The following is a 14,069-nucleotide window of genomic DNA, read 5'->3' as shown; positions in this document are numbered from 1 at the left end:
TTTTACCTCCATCACCTCTCTAGAGGCCCGTCTCCACAAACAGTCTCACTGCGAGGGCCTGGGGATCGGGGCTCAGCGCGAGGGTTTTGAGGGGACTCACTGCAGCCAGCCCTCACAGTGTGCACCACGTGAGAATTGACCGCCCGTGCGGGACGCCCCCGAGGGTGCCACGTCACGGGCACGTCCGCGGTTCCTGCGTGCCTCCCTGCGCTGGGCCCGCGTGGCGTCCGGGTGCAGCCTCAGCGCCGCCTGTGCCCTGTCTGTCCGCAGGCCTGGCAGCTGCGCTTCAGCCACCTGGTGGGCTACGGTGCCAAATACTACTCCTACCTGGTGTCCCGGGCAGTGGCGTCCATGGTCTGGAGGGAGTGCTTTCTGCGGGATCCGTTTAACAGGTAAGAAGACGGGGGTTTCACGGCCCGCTGTGCACCTGGGCCTCCTCCCCAGCGGGGGCCTGGGGAAGCCGGCTTCTGGTTCCACGGGTCCTTAGAGGGAGCTTCCTTTGAAAGCACTGACTGAGACCTGGTCTCTCAGCCGTTCAGAGCGGTCTGTCTGCGCCACACAGGTCGCACGGTCAGGCGGCCTCACTGCGCAGGTTGAGGCTCGTGGCCCCTCAGATGCCGGGAGCGCCCTCGAGTTTCCCACGCAGGTTATTACGTTAGTCCCAGCAGCCTTGGCGGAGGAGGAGTTTTCATAAGAGGAAACTGAGGCTCAGAGGGGGTGATTTGTTCAAGGCTTCACAGCAAACCAACTGGACTAAGATGAGAACCAGGTCTGCTAATTCCTGGTCCCTTCTGCCCCCCCAGCCCACCCCACCCCACCCCACCCCACCCCACCCCACCCCACCCCCTCCCCTCCCCTCAGCTCTTCATGTCATTTGGCAAAGGCTTGGGTTTTCTCAGCAGTTAATCATCACATTCAATTCCAGGCTCTTTTGAACTTGAGTCTGACGTAATCGAATGTTTAAATGTTTTGCAGCTCGGTGCCCACATGCTGCTGTGTCTTCCAGCCTCTGCGAACTGTAGACACTTGGTCTGCTTTTTAAATTTTTATTATTTTCAAAGGCTCTGAAGCCAAAATCGAGTACCATAAATCAATTCTGGGGATTATAATTCTTTACTGGAGATTTCTATAAAATAGGCAAAATACTATCTTGTTTAAAGGAATCACACTTTACTAGAAAACCACATACTTTTAAATACAGGTATTCCCCAGTATTTATATCTTGTTTATGTATGCATTCTCGCCTAGACATGCAGTTGCTGTACTTCTATGGGCATGTAAAAGTAAGCTAGTAAAACTACTCAGGGGACGAGAAAATTTCTAACCTCTACCAAAAGATCCCTTCTGATCCCCGTTCTGGGAAGTCTCCCGGTTGGAAGCAGCAGAGCTGAGGCCGGGCGGGGCCTCTCAGCTGCCCTGTCCACGCTGCCTGCCTCGGGGCCCACAGTGCCTCGGTGCTCACTTCAGGGTGGAGGCAGGATTAGCGTTTGATGTCATCCTGTTCCTGAGAGTGAAGTGCTGGCAACATTTCCGATTAGAGACCACGTTCACAAAATTGCCCACGTAAAGATCCTCCAGAAATAGTGGAATGAAAACATACTTTATTTAACTTCAGTTATTTGCATTTAAGGAATTGCATTTTCTATTTAAAAAAAGAGAGTAGCCATTAATTTAGAGAATTTCTGTCTAGCCTTCGAGTGTTATGGACACTGTTCCTTATGGAATCCAGCTGATGAAGAGCAGCAGGGAGCGAAAGTGTCCTCTGTTATCCTTAGCCAAGGCTTCCTGGCGTAATTAACCCTCTCCTGACAGCTTTTGTGGCTTTACTCTTAGGTCCGAGTGTTATTTTTCTCTCTGTTGGGTGCCATTTCAAATTCTTTTTTGAGAGAAGAGCATAAATGATTTTAAATCTCACTTTAAAATAATCTTAAAGATGATGGAGAATGGGGTATGATTTTCTGCTTGTTCTGTACCACATAAACTAAACAATCCTTCCTAGAAAGAGCATGCTTGCTCTTACAGTAAATATATCACCGCTGGTCTGTCTTAGTAGAGTAGGTTAAAAATCGGAATGAGATTTTTAGAAGCCAGAAGATAATGAAGGGCAGCTTCTCTGAACTTGACATCAGTGTGGCTTCATCTGGGGGACTCCGGCGGGTGTGGCTGGGCGCGTGCAGGCTCCAGTGACAGTTCTCTCCTCCCCAGGGCGGCGGGGGAGCGCTACCGCCGGGAGATGCTGGCGCACGGCGGGGGCAAGGAGCCCCTGCTCATGGTGCAAGGTAAGCCAACGTGAGATGCGCTTTTTTTTTTTTTTTTTTAAGGTTTACGTGTTAACATTAGCACTTTGGGTTTTGTTTCGTGTCATCTGTAATGAAAGATGTTTCCTATTTTGTCTGTTTGTTTTTTCTTTTAAAGACACGACGCTTCAGCTGTGCACTTTGTTCTGAGCGTCTGTTTCATTGTGTCCCAAATAAGTTAGTGACTGTGATTTATTTAGATTGAGAAAAAATTTCAGGCTTTAACTCTCGAAGTGTTACTAACACTCTAATAGGAAACTGTTAAGTTACTGTAAATTCTCAGAAAATTTGCCTTCAGATTTTAATAGGTTACAGTGTGTTTCTCTGGCCTAAAGAACTCATTTCTTTTTCCCTTATGAAAGCCTAGCAATACATTTGTTAGAAATTCCAAGGCATCAGGATGGATTTTTTACTTAAAAGAACCTAATTCAGTCTTCTTAGACATCTCACGATGCTTGTTTTCCTATGTGTTTTGGATAATTTTTTAAGTATTTCCACTGAAAATTTAATTGTGAACGGAAGTGACCGTCATGATGTTTCTTAGAATGTTCTCACAAATATTTCAAGGAAATGTGGGTGATATTGGGTGCTCTCAGGATGCCGGCATTTCTATGCAGCTGGTCCCTCTGACTATCAGATGAAAGTGCATTTAGGAGATGACTCCCAGTCTTAGGGGGATGCTGTCTTCCTAGTGGTAACGGAGCAGTTCTGCTCTGATGGGTTGAGGTGACGTCCCTTGTGCACATCGGTTGCACCTGCTGTCATCTCGGGCAGGGCTGTAGCTGCTCACTCATCCAGCCCAGTGGCCGAGAGCTGCTGACATGCCAGGCACTGGAGGTGACAAAATCCCGCTGGGGACCTCGATTCCGTCAGCTTTTCTGGGAGGGTTTGTTCGTCCAGGCTCGGTCTGCCCACTGCTGCAGGCAGTGTATAAAGCGGGTCAGCCAGCCCAGACTGCCTGCAGTTTCCTGTAGCCCAGCCCCGCTGTGCTTTGGGGGTGACGCCCTGGTCTCCCATCAGTGATTGCTCCTCAGGTCACCCTCTCGACGAGGAGGCTTGTGATGCCCCCCACTTCTCTGGCCGATCCTGCCGGCCCTCGTTGAATTCTGCCACGTCCAGTCACTGTTCTAAATGGGTTTCGTGTACGATTGATGGAATCTTCCAGCAACCCTCTGAGGTGGGGTGATCCGTACCCTCCTACCGATGGTGGAACAGCTCAGGTCCCGGCCCTGTGGTGCAGCAGAGACAGAGGGAGCCCCACCAGAATTGGAGCCTGGGACTTCCGACCACAGGGACGGAGCTCTGAGCAGCTCCCTGGGTAGGACTGCTGGCCGCAGGCCCCTTGTGGACTCGGGAACAGTGAAATTGCTTGGCTCATGGTGGTCTACATGGCGCCCTTTGGGCTGGTAGTTTGTGGTGCTGCGTGGACAGCCCACTGTGAGTGGGGGCAGAAGAGGCTCCAGGGTTCGTCCTCATGCGGATGTTCTGGTGGGAAAGCTCTCTCAGCAGTGGTGCTTAGTTTATCCTTCCTGACACCAGGGTCTAAACGCCGTCTGCACATAAACATTAGCTTACATATGGCTCCAGCAAAAGAAAAATACTAAATCCTTTTCAGTGTTTGTCTTTTGGTTGGTGTATTTTTCTACTCTGCTTCCAAGATGGTTGTATCATCTCTCTGGAAATTCTGTTCTTCATATGAAACATTTTTGTGTGAAGACAAAATATTTTTCCACACTGAAACTCACACTCATGAGAGAAAAACAAGCCTGTGGTTCAAACTAGAAATGAGAAAGTATTCAGATCGCAGCTAACACCGGCGATAGAACTGCTCGGCTTGTTAAGTGTTACCATTGTCCTTAATGTTGTTCTGCCGGACCTCCTTAATTCACGTGATCTGTTACACGGCAGATGAATGGGGCCATGCGCAGGTGCTACGCCATTTGTCACTCCGTAGGGTTGGGTTTGTAAGACAAGATCGGCAGTGGCGTCCCCTCTTCCTGTGTGCGACCGGCCAGCCTGCACCCCCAAAGCAGGAGCGTCCTGCGTGACGGCTCATAGCATCGGGGTGGCCCTAGGAGGAGTGACTGACTGTGAAATTACTCAGCGTCGTGATATGAAAGCATAAACATTCTAGTTGGTATTATTCTTTTTATGAAAATGTAATTTTTAAAGGTGCTTCATCTGTCTACTTACTAGGTAAATGTAAAGAATTATATTAAGTAGCAGAAGGTAAAGAAACAGAATCCGTACCTCTGTGACCAGATGCCACCTCTGTTGACGTCCTTACTTAAGACACAGCATTTCAGGTGAACGCGAGCCTTTCCTTAGAGTCAGGAGGCCGTGCGTCCTGCTGGTGCTCTTTGTACGATCTACTCAAACGCAACAGTGCTTTTGATCTTTGGACGATTAAAACACCTCACAGGTGAGCCTTGAGCTTGCTCGCCTTTTTTAGACTCACTGTCAGGTCTGAAGGGAGCGCCGCCCGCCGCCCCCGGCACGCAGCCTCCTCGCCCCGCGCTGACTCCTACCTCCGTGCCCGGGAGCCTCGGGGAAGATCTACGTGCGGCAACACAGACTTTTCTTAAAGGGCCCCATAGTGTTTTCCTCTAAACACCATTGGAAGAAAACAAAAATAGTGGTTAAGAAAGTATTTCCTTCCTCGGGGGGCGGGGTGGGGGAGCGGTCACATTGCACGGTAAAACAGAATTGGATTTGCGGTTGCCAGCTCTGGTACTTGCCAAATTCCTCGACCAAGTCGATTTCCCTAAGGGACACAAAATGTGATGTGACTTCAAAACACTTCTTTCTAATCTGCAGGTTGAAATTGTGTCCTTATCTAGTTTTAAACACATCCACAGCACATATAAGGATGTTATAAGCAGAATATTCAGTTACTTAATCCTCCACTAAAACAAAGGTGGCAACACACCTGACTGAATTCAACTCTCCTAATTGCCGAGGATTCTGGGGTGAGTTGAACTCTTTGTACATTGTATACAGTGTTTTCTGGTTTAAGTATCACATTTCTTAGTAATAAGAGAACTTAGTTTTTGCTTAAAATAAACCAGGGTGATACGACATTTTCATTCATTTTGCCATTTTTAAAAACATATACTAGAAAACTTTTTAGGTGTGCTGTGGTGAACACGACCCAGCGTTCAGTTTCTGCAAAACCATTTCAGAAAATGAATGTCTCTCTAGAAAGATAAACACATACAGTGAGTTTGTAACAAGGAGGTGGAAATACCTGGTACCCACCTGGAACGAGAATTGTTTCTACCACAGCAGGTAGAAGAGGGGGATTATACAGCTTCTGGGGGTCGGAGCTGTATTATTTCAGCAGTTCAAGAACAACAGGTGAAGTCCCTGCAGGAGGTTACCTCTTCCATTGTAGACCGCTTTATCTTTTCTTTTACGTTATCCAAAATTCTTGAGTAAATGGCCCTTGTTGAGTTTTTAGGTTCAGATGTTACTTATCTTTAAATAACTAGGAAAAAACCAACAACACATTGAAAAATCTCCGCTTGCCAGGTGCTTCCTGCTTTGCTACTCATTTAATCCCTCTAAAGTAGGTCTTATTTATTTCCCCATTTCCGTAGATGACGAGGCTCATTCTCCTCCCTGCCGCCTTCCTCCCGATGCCCGCGTCTTCCTCGGTTGATCTTTGAAGGCTGACTTGAGACTGAGTTGGTCTTTAGAATGTGAAGATGTCAGTGGCCTGAGCCTTGAGGCCTCAGTGATCCCCGAAGTTTGATCCCCAAAGTTTGTGTGTGTTTTTAATGTCACATCCTAAGTATTCCCATTGACACTGGCGAGGCCTGCCTGACATCCACTGACGAGCAGTAAAATTTTCCGTAATCTGTTTTTATTATGTAAGCTCTTTAGTTAGACTTTCGTGGCAAAGCTATCAACTTGGTTCATGATCACTTTTAGTCACAGTCGTTCCCATGGGATGATTCTCACCGCAGCCGCGTAAGCACGGTGCCCGCCGAGTTTCACATTTCCGCCTCTGGTTATGGATCCTGTGTGCTCTCGCCTGCAGCCTTGGCACAGAGAATTCTGTGGGGAAGGGAAAGGTTAAAGCCCAAGATTTTAGCGTTCCAAGTGGTTATTTTTAAATATTAAACAACTTTATTTCTGTTCTCCTTTCTAGAAAAGAAACTCTTAGCTTTATGACTTTTGGCCAAAAGCAGTATGCAAGTAGAGCTATAACATTATAACTTAACAGAGTTTTAAAAAGGACGAAGCATCAGATAAGATGAAAAGAAATCGTAGATAAATTCTCAGCGAAGCTCCCTTCAGTCTGTTCTTCTGTGTTGCCAGACTGACTTGTGTAACCAGCGTCTAGACGCCCCAGGCCTCACCGTAAGCTGATTCAAATCGCAAGAGCTCACGCTCCTGCACAGCTTCGTGGCTTTCAAAGCTCATTCGTCGTTGCCGTAACTATCCCGTAGCATCTCTTCTTACTACATAGTACTCTTATTCAAGAAACAAGTCAGAAATTTGTGGTGTATATTCCAAATGGTCACCCTCGTCCCCCAAGGAGATTACTACAAACAGTGTACAATGATAACTCCTCTCCTTGGTCCTAGGAGCAGGGAGCGCCGGGAGCTTGGTTTGACACCTTCTCCCCTAGAGGAAGCAGGGCTCCTTGGGGGAAGGGCTGATTGCAGGGCTGGCCTGCAGCATCCTGCAGCACCAGGAAGGAGGAAGGTGCTCAGGAATGCACGCGAGGATGGGCATGTGTGTCAGGGGGGACAGGCTCCCACTATAAACGAACCCTCAACAGCCAAAACTTAAACAATTTGAGCAAAAAAGTAAATAAGGCAGCACTGGGATATAACACAAAGTATCAAGTGTGTATCCATGAGCCCGCCCTGATAGGAATGATCGAATGAATCAGCAGGGCAGACCTCCCGTGCAGGAGAGTTCAGATGGCTTCTGTAGGTGCCCCCCACCCTGCCGAGTGTGGGCCACACGGTGACCTCCCCCTTTCATACCGTGCTCTGGAAGGAAGGGAGAGCGACTTTACATGAAACACTGCCTCGGCCAGGTGTTCAGGGTCAGCACCGGCAAGGCGAGTCGTGCTGGCACGACCCTTGGTGTGATGAGAAGGGCACCTCACCTCTGGGGTCTTCCTTCCCAGGTCATCACAGACAAGGGGCACCAGAGTCAAGCCTCGGCTCTCTGAGAGGAGGAAACGGCTAGGCCCGCGCTGTGCACACCATCCGTGGGTACCTGCTGCATTAATGCATACTTAAGTGTTTGTTAGAATTTACCTGCAAGGGCAGATGTCTCCTGTGCCGTTAACAAGGTGATTATGGGGGATCGAACAAGATGGTGGAACAGAGGAGGGCATGGAGCTCACCACCACCACCACCACCACCACCCCACCCCCCACCCCCCCCCCGCCGAGGAACACATCAAAGACACATCTGTGTGTGGAACGAGTCTCACTGAAAACTAACTGGAAACTGGCAGAAGAACTCCTGTACAACCAAGGCGGTAACGGGGTAGGAAAGGAAGAAAAGCGATCAGGTCTGGACCTGTGCCCCTGGGAGGGGACTCAGAGGAAAAGAGAGATGGCACAGGCAGAGACCTGCTCTGGGCAGTGAGCAGTGAGAGCCACAGACTGGGCACCTCTGTCCTGGCATCCAGCACAGGGCAGACGAGCCCCGAGGCACAGAGGAAAGGGCGGGTTGAAGGCTGCTCTGCTGCCTGCCAGGTTTCCGACGGCCGCCGCGGCACACGCTCCAGCCCCGCATACTCCACATCACAGGGCAGCACAGGGTCTACGGCAGAGGACTCACGTGGGACCCAGAGGCCACCGGGGCCAGGACAGAGCCTGGACGGGGTGTTGGCAGCTACTCGAGCCGTCCCCCCGAAGCCCAGAACTCTTGAGAGCAGCTGCTCCGCCACAGCTCACAGCCCGGTGTGCACTGAGGCTCCCCCGGGCCCCATCCGCCCTGCAGTGCGGCCCTACACGGGCAGGGGCGGCTGTGAGGGACAAAGGGGACTTTCGCCTGAGGCTTTCTCCACAGAGCCAGGGAACACGGCGGGCACTGCACAGGCCGTGCGTCAGAGACGGCCCAGACCTCTGGCTGCAGCCAGTGTGTGCCGACAGCCTGCACAGGCCCCCTTGCTTCAGCACCCCTGCCTCTGCAGCAAGGGTCCCAGTGTAGGGAGCAGGGAAAGCACACACGTACAGGGAACAGAGGCAGCTCAGGCCTGACCCTTGGGGCCAGATCTCACCCCCAATAGGGCAGTGATGGCCACTGAGCAGAAGGGAAGTCTTGCTTCACACCCAGCTCCAGCTCTAGCCCCTCCACCCCCAGCCCTACCCCCTACCGAGGTGATAGCTTCCAGCACACCCTGAGGAAGACATGACTTGTGTCCACATCAGATCCAGTTTTCCCACCAAAGGCATTAGACACACCCAGTCTGTATAGGGCCAGTCCCTCATAAGAACATGGTCCCTTCAAGACCACGATAGGAAACTGTTGCACCTAAATTCATAGAGGCAGAGGAATTGCTCTCAATTGAAATAATAAGAGAAAACCCCTGAAAAAAGTAATAAAACAGAAATAATTTATCAGATAAAGAATTGAAAGCATTGGTAATAAAATTGTTAACTGAATTAGAGAAAAGAATACATGAGCACAGTGAGAGTTTTAACAAGGAACTAGGAAATATGAAAAAAACCCAATCAGAAATGAAGAATTCAATAACTGAAATCAAAAAACACACTAGAAGGAATGAATAGCAGACTAAGTGATACAGAAGAACACTTAAGGGATCTGGAAGATATAATAATGGAAATCACCTGACCAGTACAACAAAATGACAAACAAATGTAAAAAAAATTATAAAGGTTAGATCTCTGGATAAAAGCGTACCAACATTCACATTATAGGGGGTCCCAGAAGAGAGCAAAGGGTATTGAAAATGTATTTGAAGAAATTATGGCTGAAAACTTCCCAAACCTGAAGAAGGAAACGGATATCCAGATACAGAAGCACAGAGGGTCCCAAACAAGATAAACCCAAACAGACCCACACCAAGACATTATAATTAAAATGGCAAGAAAAGAGAGAAGCCTAAAAGCAGCAGCAAGGAAAAAATAGTCATATACAAGGGAATTCCCATAAGGCTACCAGCTGATTTCTCTGCAGAAACTTTGCAGGCCAGAAGAGAGTGGCATGATATATTCAAAGTGCCGAAAGGGAAAAGCCTGCAACTTAGGATACTCTACCCAGCAAGATTTTCATTTAGAATCTAAGGAGAGAGAACTTCTCAGACAAGCAAAAACTAAGAGTTCATCAATGCTAAATCTACCCCCAAAAGAAATATTAAAGAGTCTTCTCTAAGTGGAAAAGAAGAATCTACAGGAAAGGGAAAACTCCAATAGGAAAGGCAAATCTATAGTAAGGACTGAGGATCAACCACTTAAATAAGCCAGTACAAAGATTAAAAGACAAAAAAAATGTAAAAGCAACTATAACGATAATAAGCAGTTAAGTGATAAACATGAAATATAAAGTATGACATCAGAATCACAGAATGGGGGGGAGGAGTAAAAAACGTGGATCTTCTAGAATATGAGGTTAAATGACTATCAGTTTCAAGTAGGTAAAATTATAGATCAATATATATATATAAACCCCATGGTGATCACAAATCAAAAACCTACGATAGATACACAAAAACTAAAAAGAAAGGAAAACAAGCATACTACTAAAGAAAATCATCAAACCACAAGGGAAAAAACAAAAAGAAGAAATGAACAGAGAAGAACTAAAAAAAGCAACTGGAAAACAAGGGAAAAAAATGGCAGTAAGTACATACCTATCAGTAATTACTTTAAATGTCAATGGACTAAATGCTCTGATCAAAAGACATACGGTGGCTGACTGGATTAAAAAAACAAGACCCTTCTATATGCTGCCTACAAGAAACTTACTTCAGAGCTAAAGACACACACACTGAAAGGGGATGAAAAAAGATATTTCATGCAAACAGAAATGACAAGACAGTGGGCATAGCAATATTTATATCAGATAAAACAGACTTTAAAATAAAGGCTATAACAAAAGACAAAGAAGGGCATTATACAATGATAAAGGAACTCAATATAAGAAGAAGATATTACACTCATTAACATATAGGCACCCAGTACAGGAGCACCTAAATACATGAAGCAAATACTAACAGACATAAAGGGAGAAACTTGACAATAATACAATAATCTTAGGGGACTTTAACACCCCCACTTACATCAATGGACAGATAATCCAGACAGAAAACCAATAAGGTAACAGTGGTCTTAAATGACACAACAGACTAGTCTGACTTAATAGATATCTACAGGACATTCCATCCATAAATAGCAGAATACACATTCTTCTCACGTGCACATGGAATGATCTCTAGTATAGATCACATGCTAAGCCACAAAACAATTCTCAAAAAATTGAAGAAGATAGAAATTATATCAAGCATTTTTTCCCAACCACAACAGTATGAAACTAGAAATCAGTTACAGAAGGAAAAATGGGAAAAGAACAAACACGTGGACACTATAAAAACCAGTGGGTCAGTGAACAAAGCAAAGAGGAAATCAGAAAATAACTCGAGACAACTGAAAGTGGAAATACAACTCTCCAAAATCAGTGAAAGCAGAGGGAAGTTCACGGCAATACAGGCCTTCCTTGAAACACAAGAAAAATCTCATATAAACAGTCTAACCTACCACCTAACGGAATTAGAAAAAGAACCAACAAAGCCCAAAATCAGGAGAAGGAAGAAACAATAAAGATCAGAGAGGAAATAAATAAAATAGAGATAAAAAAATAGGAAAGATCGGTAAAACCAAGAGCTGGAGTTTTTTTTTGAAAAGATAAACAAAATTGACAAACCTCTAGCAAGGCTCACCAAGAAGAAAAGAGAGAGGACCCAAAGAAACAATAAATGAAAGAGGAAAAATAACAACCAATACCACAGAGATAAAAAAATCATAAAATACTATGCCAATAAATTGGACAACTTAGAAAAAATGGACAAATTTCTAGAAACATACAGCATGCCAAGACTGAATCAAGAAGAAACAATTTGAACAGACTGATCACTAGTAGTGAAACTGAATTTGTAGTTTTAAAAAACTCCCAGCAAACAAAAGTCAGGACTGGACAGCTTCACAGGGGAATTCTACCAAACATACAAATAAAAGCTAATACTTACCTTCCTCAAACTGTTCCCCAGAATTGAAGAGAATGGAACACTCCCAAGGTCATTCTACAAGACTACCATTACCCTGATACCAAAACCAAAGACGATACAAAAAAAGAAAATTACAGGCCAATATCTTTGATGAATATAGATGCAAAAATTCTCAACAAAATATTAGCAAGCCAAATCCAAAATACGTAAAAAGGATTGTACACCATAAGTGAGATTTATTCCAGGTATGCAAGGATGGTTCCGTACTCACAAATCAATCAGTGTGGTAGAACACATTAATAAGAATCAAATGATCATCTCAAAAGACGCAGCGAAAGTATTTGACAAAATTCAGCATCTATTCATGATTTAAAAACTCTTATCAAAGTTGGTATAGAGGAAATATATCTCAACATAGTCAAGAACATTTATGACAAACCACAGCTACCATCATACTCAACAGTGAAAAGACGAAAGCCTTTCCTCTAAATTCAGGAACAAGGCAAAGATGCCCACTCTTGCCATCAATTTAGCATAGTATTAGAGGTCCTAGCCACAGCAGTCAGACAAGAAAAAGAAATAAAAGGAGTCCAAATTGGAAGGGAAGAAGTCAAACTGTCACTATTTGCAGATGATGATATTTTATATAGAAAACCCTAAAGTCTCCACCAAAAAACTATTAGAATAAATAAATTCTGTAAAGTTGCAGGATACAAGATTAATATACAGAAGTCTGTTGCTTTTTCTGTGCACTAATAATTAACTCTCAGAAAGCGAAAGCAAAACAAAAAAATCCTATTTAAAATCACATCAAAAAGCATAAAATACCTAGGAATAAATTTAGCCAAGAAGGTGAAAGATCTAGACACTGAAAACTATAAAACACTGATGAAGGAAACTGAAGATGATACAAAGAAATGGAAAGATACCCAGTGCTTTGGATAGGAAGAATTAATATTGTTAAAATGGTCATACCTCTCAAAGCAATCTACAGGTTTAATGCGATCCCTATCGAAATACTTATGACATTTTTCACAGAACTAGAACAAATAATCCTAAAATTTGTATAGGACCACAGAAGACCCACAATTGTCAAAGCAATCCTGAGAAAAAAGAACAAAAGCTGCAGGCATAACCCTCCCAGACTTCAGACTGAACTATAAAGCTACAGTAATAAAAACACTGTGGTAATGGCACAAAAACAGACACACAGATCAGTGGAACAGTGAGCCCAGAAGTAAACCCACGCACCTATAGTCAATTAATCTACAACAAAGGGGGCAAGAATAAACAATGGAGAAAAGACAGTCTCAGCAAAGGAAACCATCAGTGAAACAAAAAGACAACCTACAGAATGGGAGAAAATATTTGCAAATGGTATGACCAACAAGGGGTTAATATAAAAAATATATAAACAGCTCATACAACTCAGTATCAAAAAAAACAAACAATCCAATCAAAAAATGGGCAGATGACCTGAATACAGGTCATCTGTGGCCAACAGGCACGTGAAAAGATGCTCAACATCGCTAATTATTAAGGAAATGCAAATAAAAACGACAATGAAATGTCATCACACTGGTCAGAATGACTGTCATCAAAAAGTGTATAAATAAATATTGGAGAGGGTGTGGGGAAAAGGGAACTCATGCACTGTTGGTGGGAATGTAAATTGGTACAGTCACTATGGAAAACTGTATGAAGGTTCCTCAGAAAACTAGAAATAGAGCTACCATATGATCTAGCAGTTCCACTCCTGGGTATATACGTAGAACAAAACGAAAACACTAATTTGAAAAGATACATGCACCCCAGTGTTCGTAGCAGCACTGTTTACAACAGCCAAGACATGGAAGCAACCCAAGTGTTCATCCACAGATGAATGGATAAAAAAGATGTGATACACACACACACACACACACACACATACACGCAATGGATTATTATTCATCCATAAAAACGATGAAATTCTTCCCTTTGCAGCAACGTGGATGGACCTAGAGAATATTATACTTAGTGAAATAAGACAGAGCAAGACAAATACTGTATGATATCACTTATATGTGGAATCTAAAAACTAAAACGAACATATACAGCAAAACAAAAACAGACTCACAGATACAGAAAACAAACTAGTGGTTACCATTGGGGGGGAGGGAGCGGCAAGATGGGGTAGAGGATTAGGAGATACAGACTACTGTGTATAAGACAGACAAGCAACAAAGATACACTGTACAGCACAGGGAGTGACAGCCATCATCCTGTAATAACTTTGAGTATAATTCATAAAAATCCCGAATCACTATACTATACACTTGAACTATAATATTGTAAATCAACTCTACTTCAAAAAAATCGTGATGATTATTAGAAAGGGACAGGTTTTTATTCACCTTATTATGAAATTTTTTCTAAATATTTTGTTGGCCCAAATATTTTTTGTGATACAACTTTTATAACACAAAAGAGAAACAGGTCTAGGACAGACGTCTGTCACCCAGCAGCTCAGCGTCTCCCCTCTGCCCTGACTTCAGTCCCCCCGTCTGCCCAGAAGTC

At 44.6% G+C, this 14,069-nt stretch overlaps 1 protein-coding gene across 3 annotated transcripts in view; it reads left to right on the top strand.

Annotated features, from left to right (window-relative positions):
- MIPEP (mitochondrial intermediate peptidase) overlaps nucleotides 1–14,069 on the top strand; it is a 140,348-nt gene that overhangs the window by 112,518 nt on the left and 13,761 nt on the right. For 2 of the 3 annotated variants that reach the window (XM_068526900.1, XM_068526899.1), the window contains exons 17-18: nucleotides 271–392; nucleotides 2,206–2,279. The exons of the other annotated variant lie outside the window; for it this stretch is intronic. In XM_068526900.1, coding sequence (XP_068383001.1) covers nucleotides 271–392; nucleotides 2,206–2,279 — 196 coding nt within the window. The remainder of the gene's footprint in view (nucleotides 1–270; nucleotides 393–2,205; nucleotides 2,280–14,069) is intronic. 3 annotated transcript variants of the gene reach the window in all.

This window comes from Eschrichtius robustus, chromosome 18, assembly GCF_028021215.1.
Source record: "Eschrichtius robustus isolate mEscRob2 chromosome 18, mEscRob2.pri, whole genome shotgun sequence".
In the NCBI taxonomy this organism is placed as follows: Eukaryota; Metazoa; Chordata; class Mammalia; order Artiodactyla; family Eschrichtiidae; genus Eschrichtius; species Eschrichtius robustus.
The sequence above is the reverse complement of the archived record's forward strand: the minus strand, read 5'-3'. Positions and strand labels throughout refer to the sequence as shown.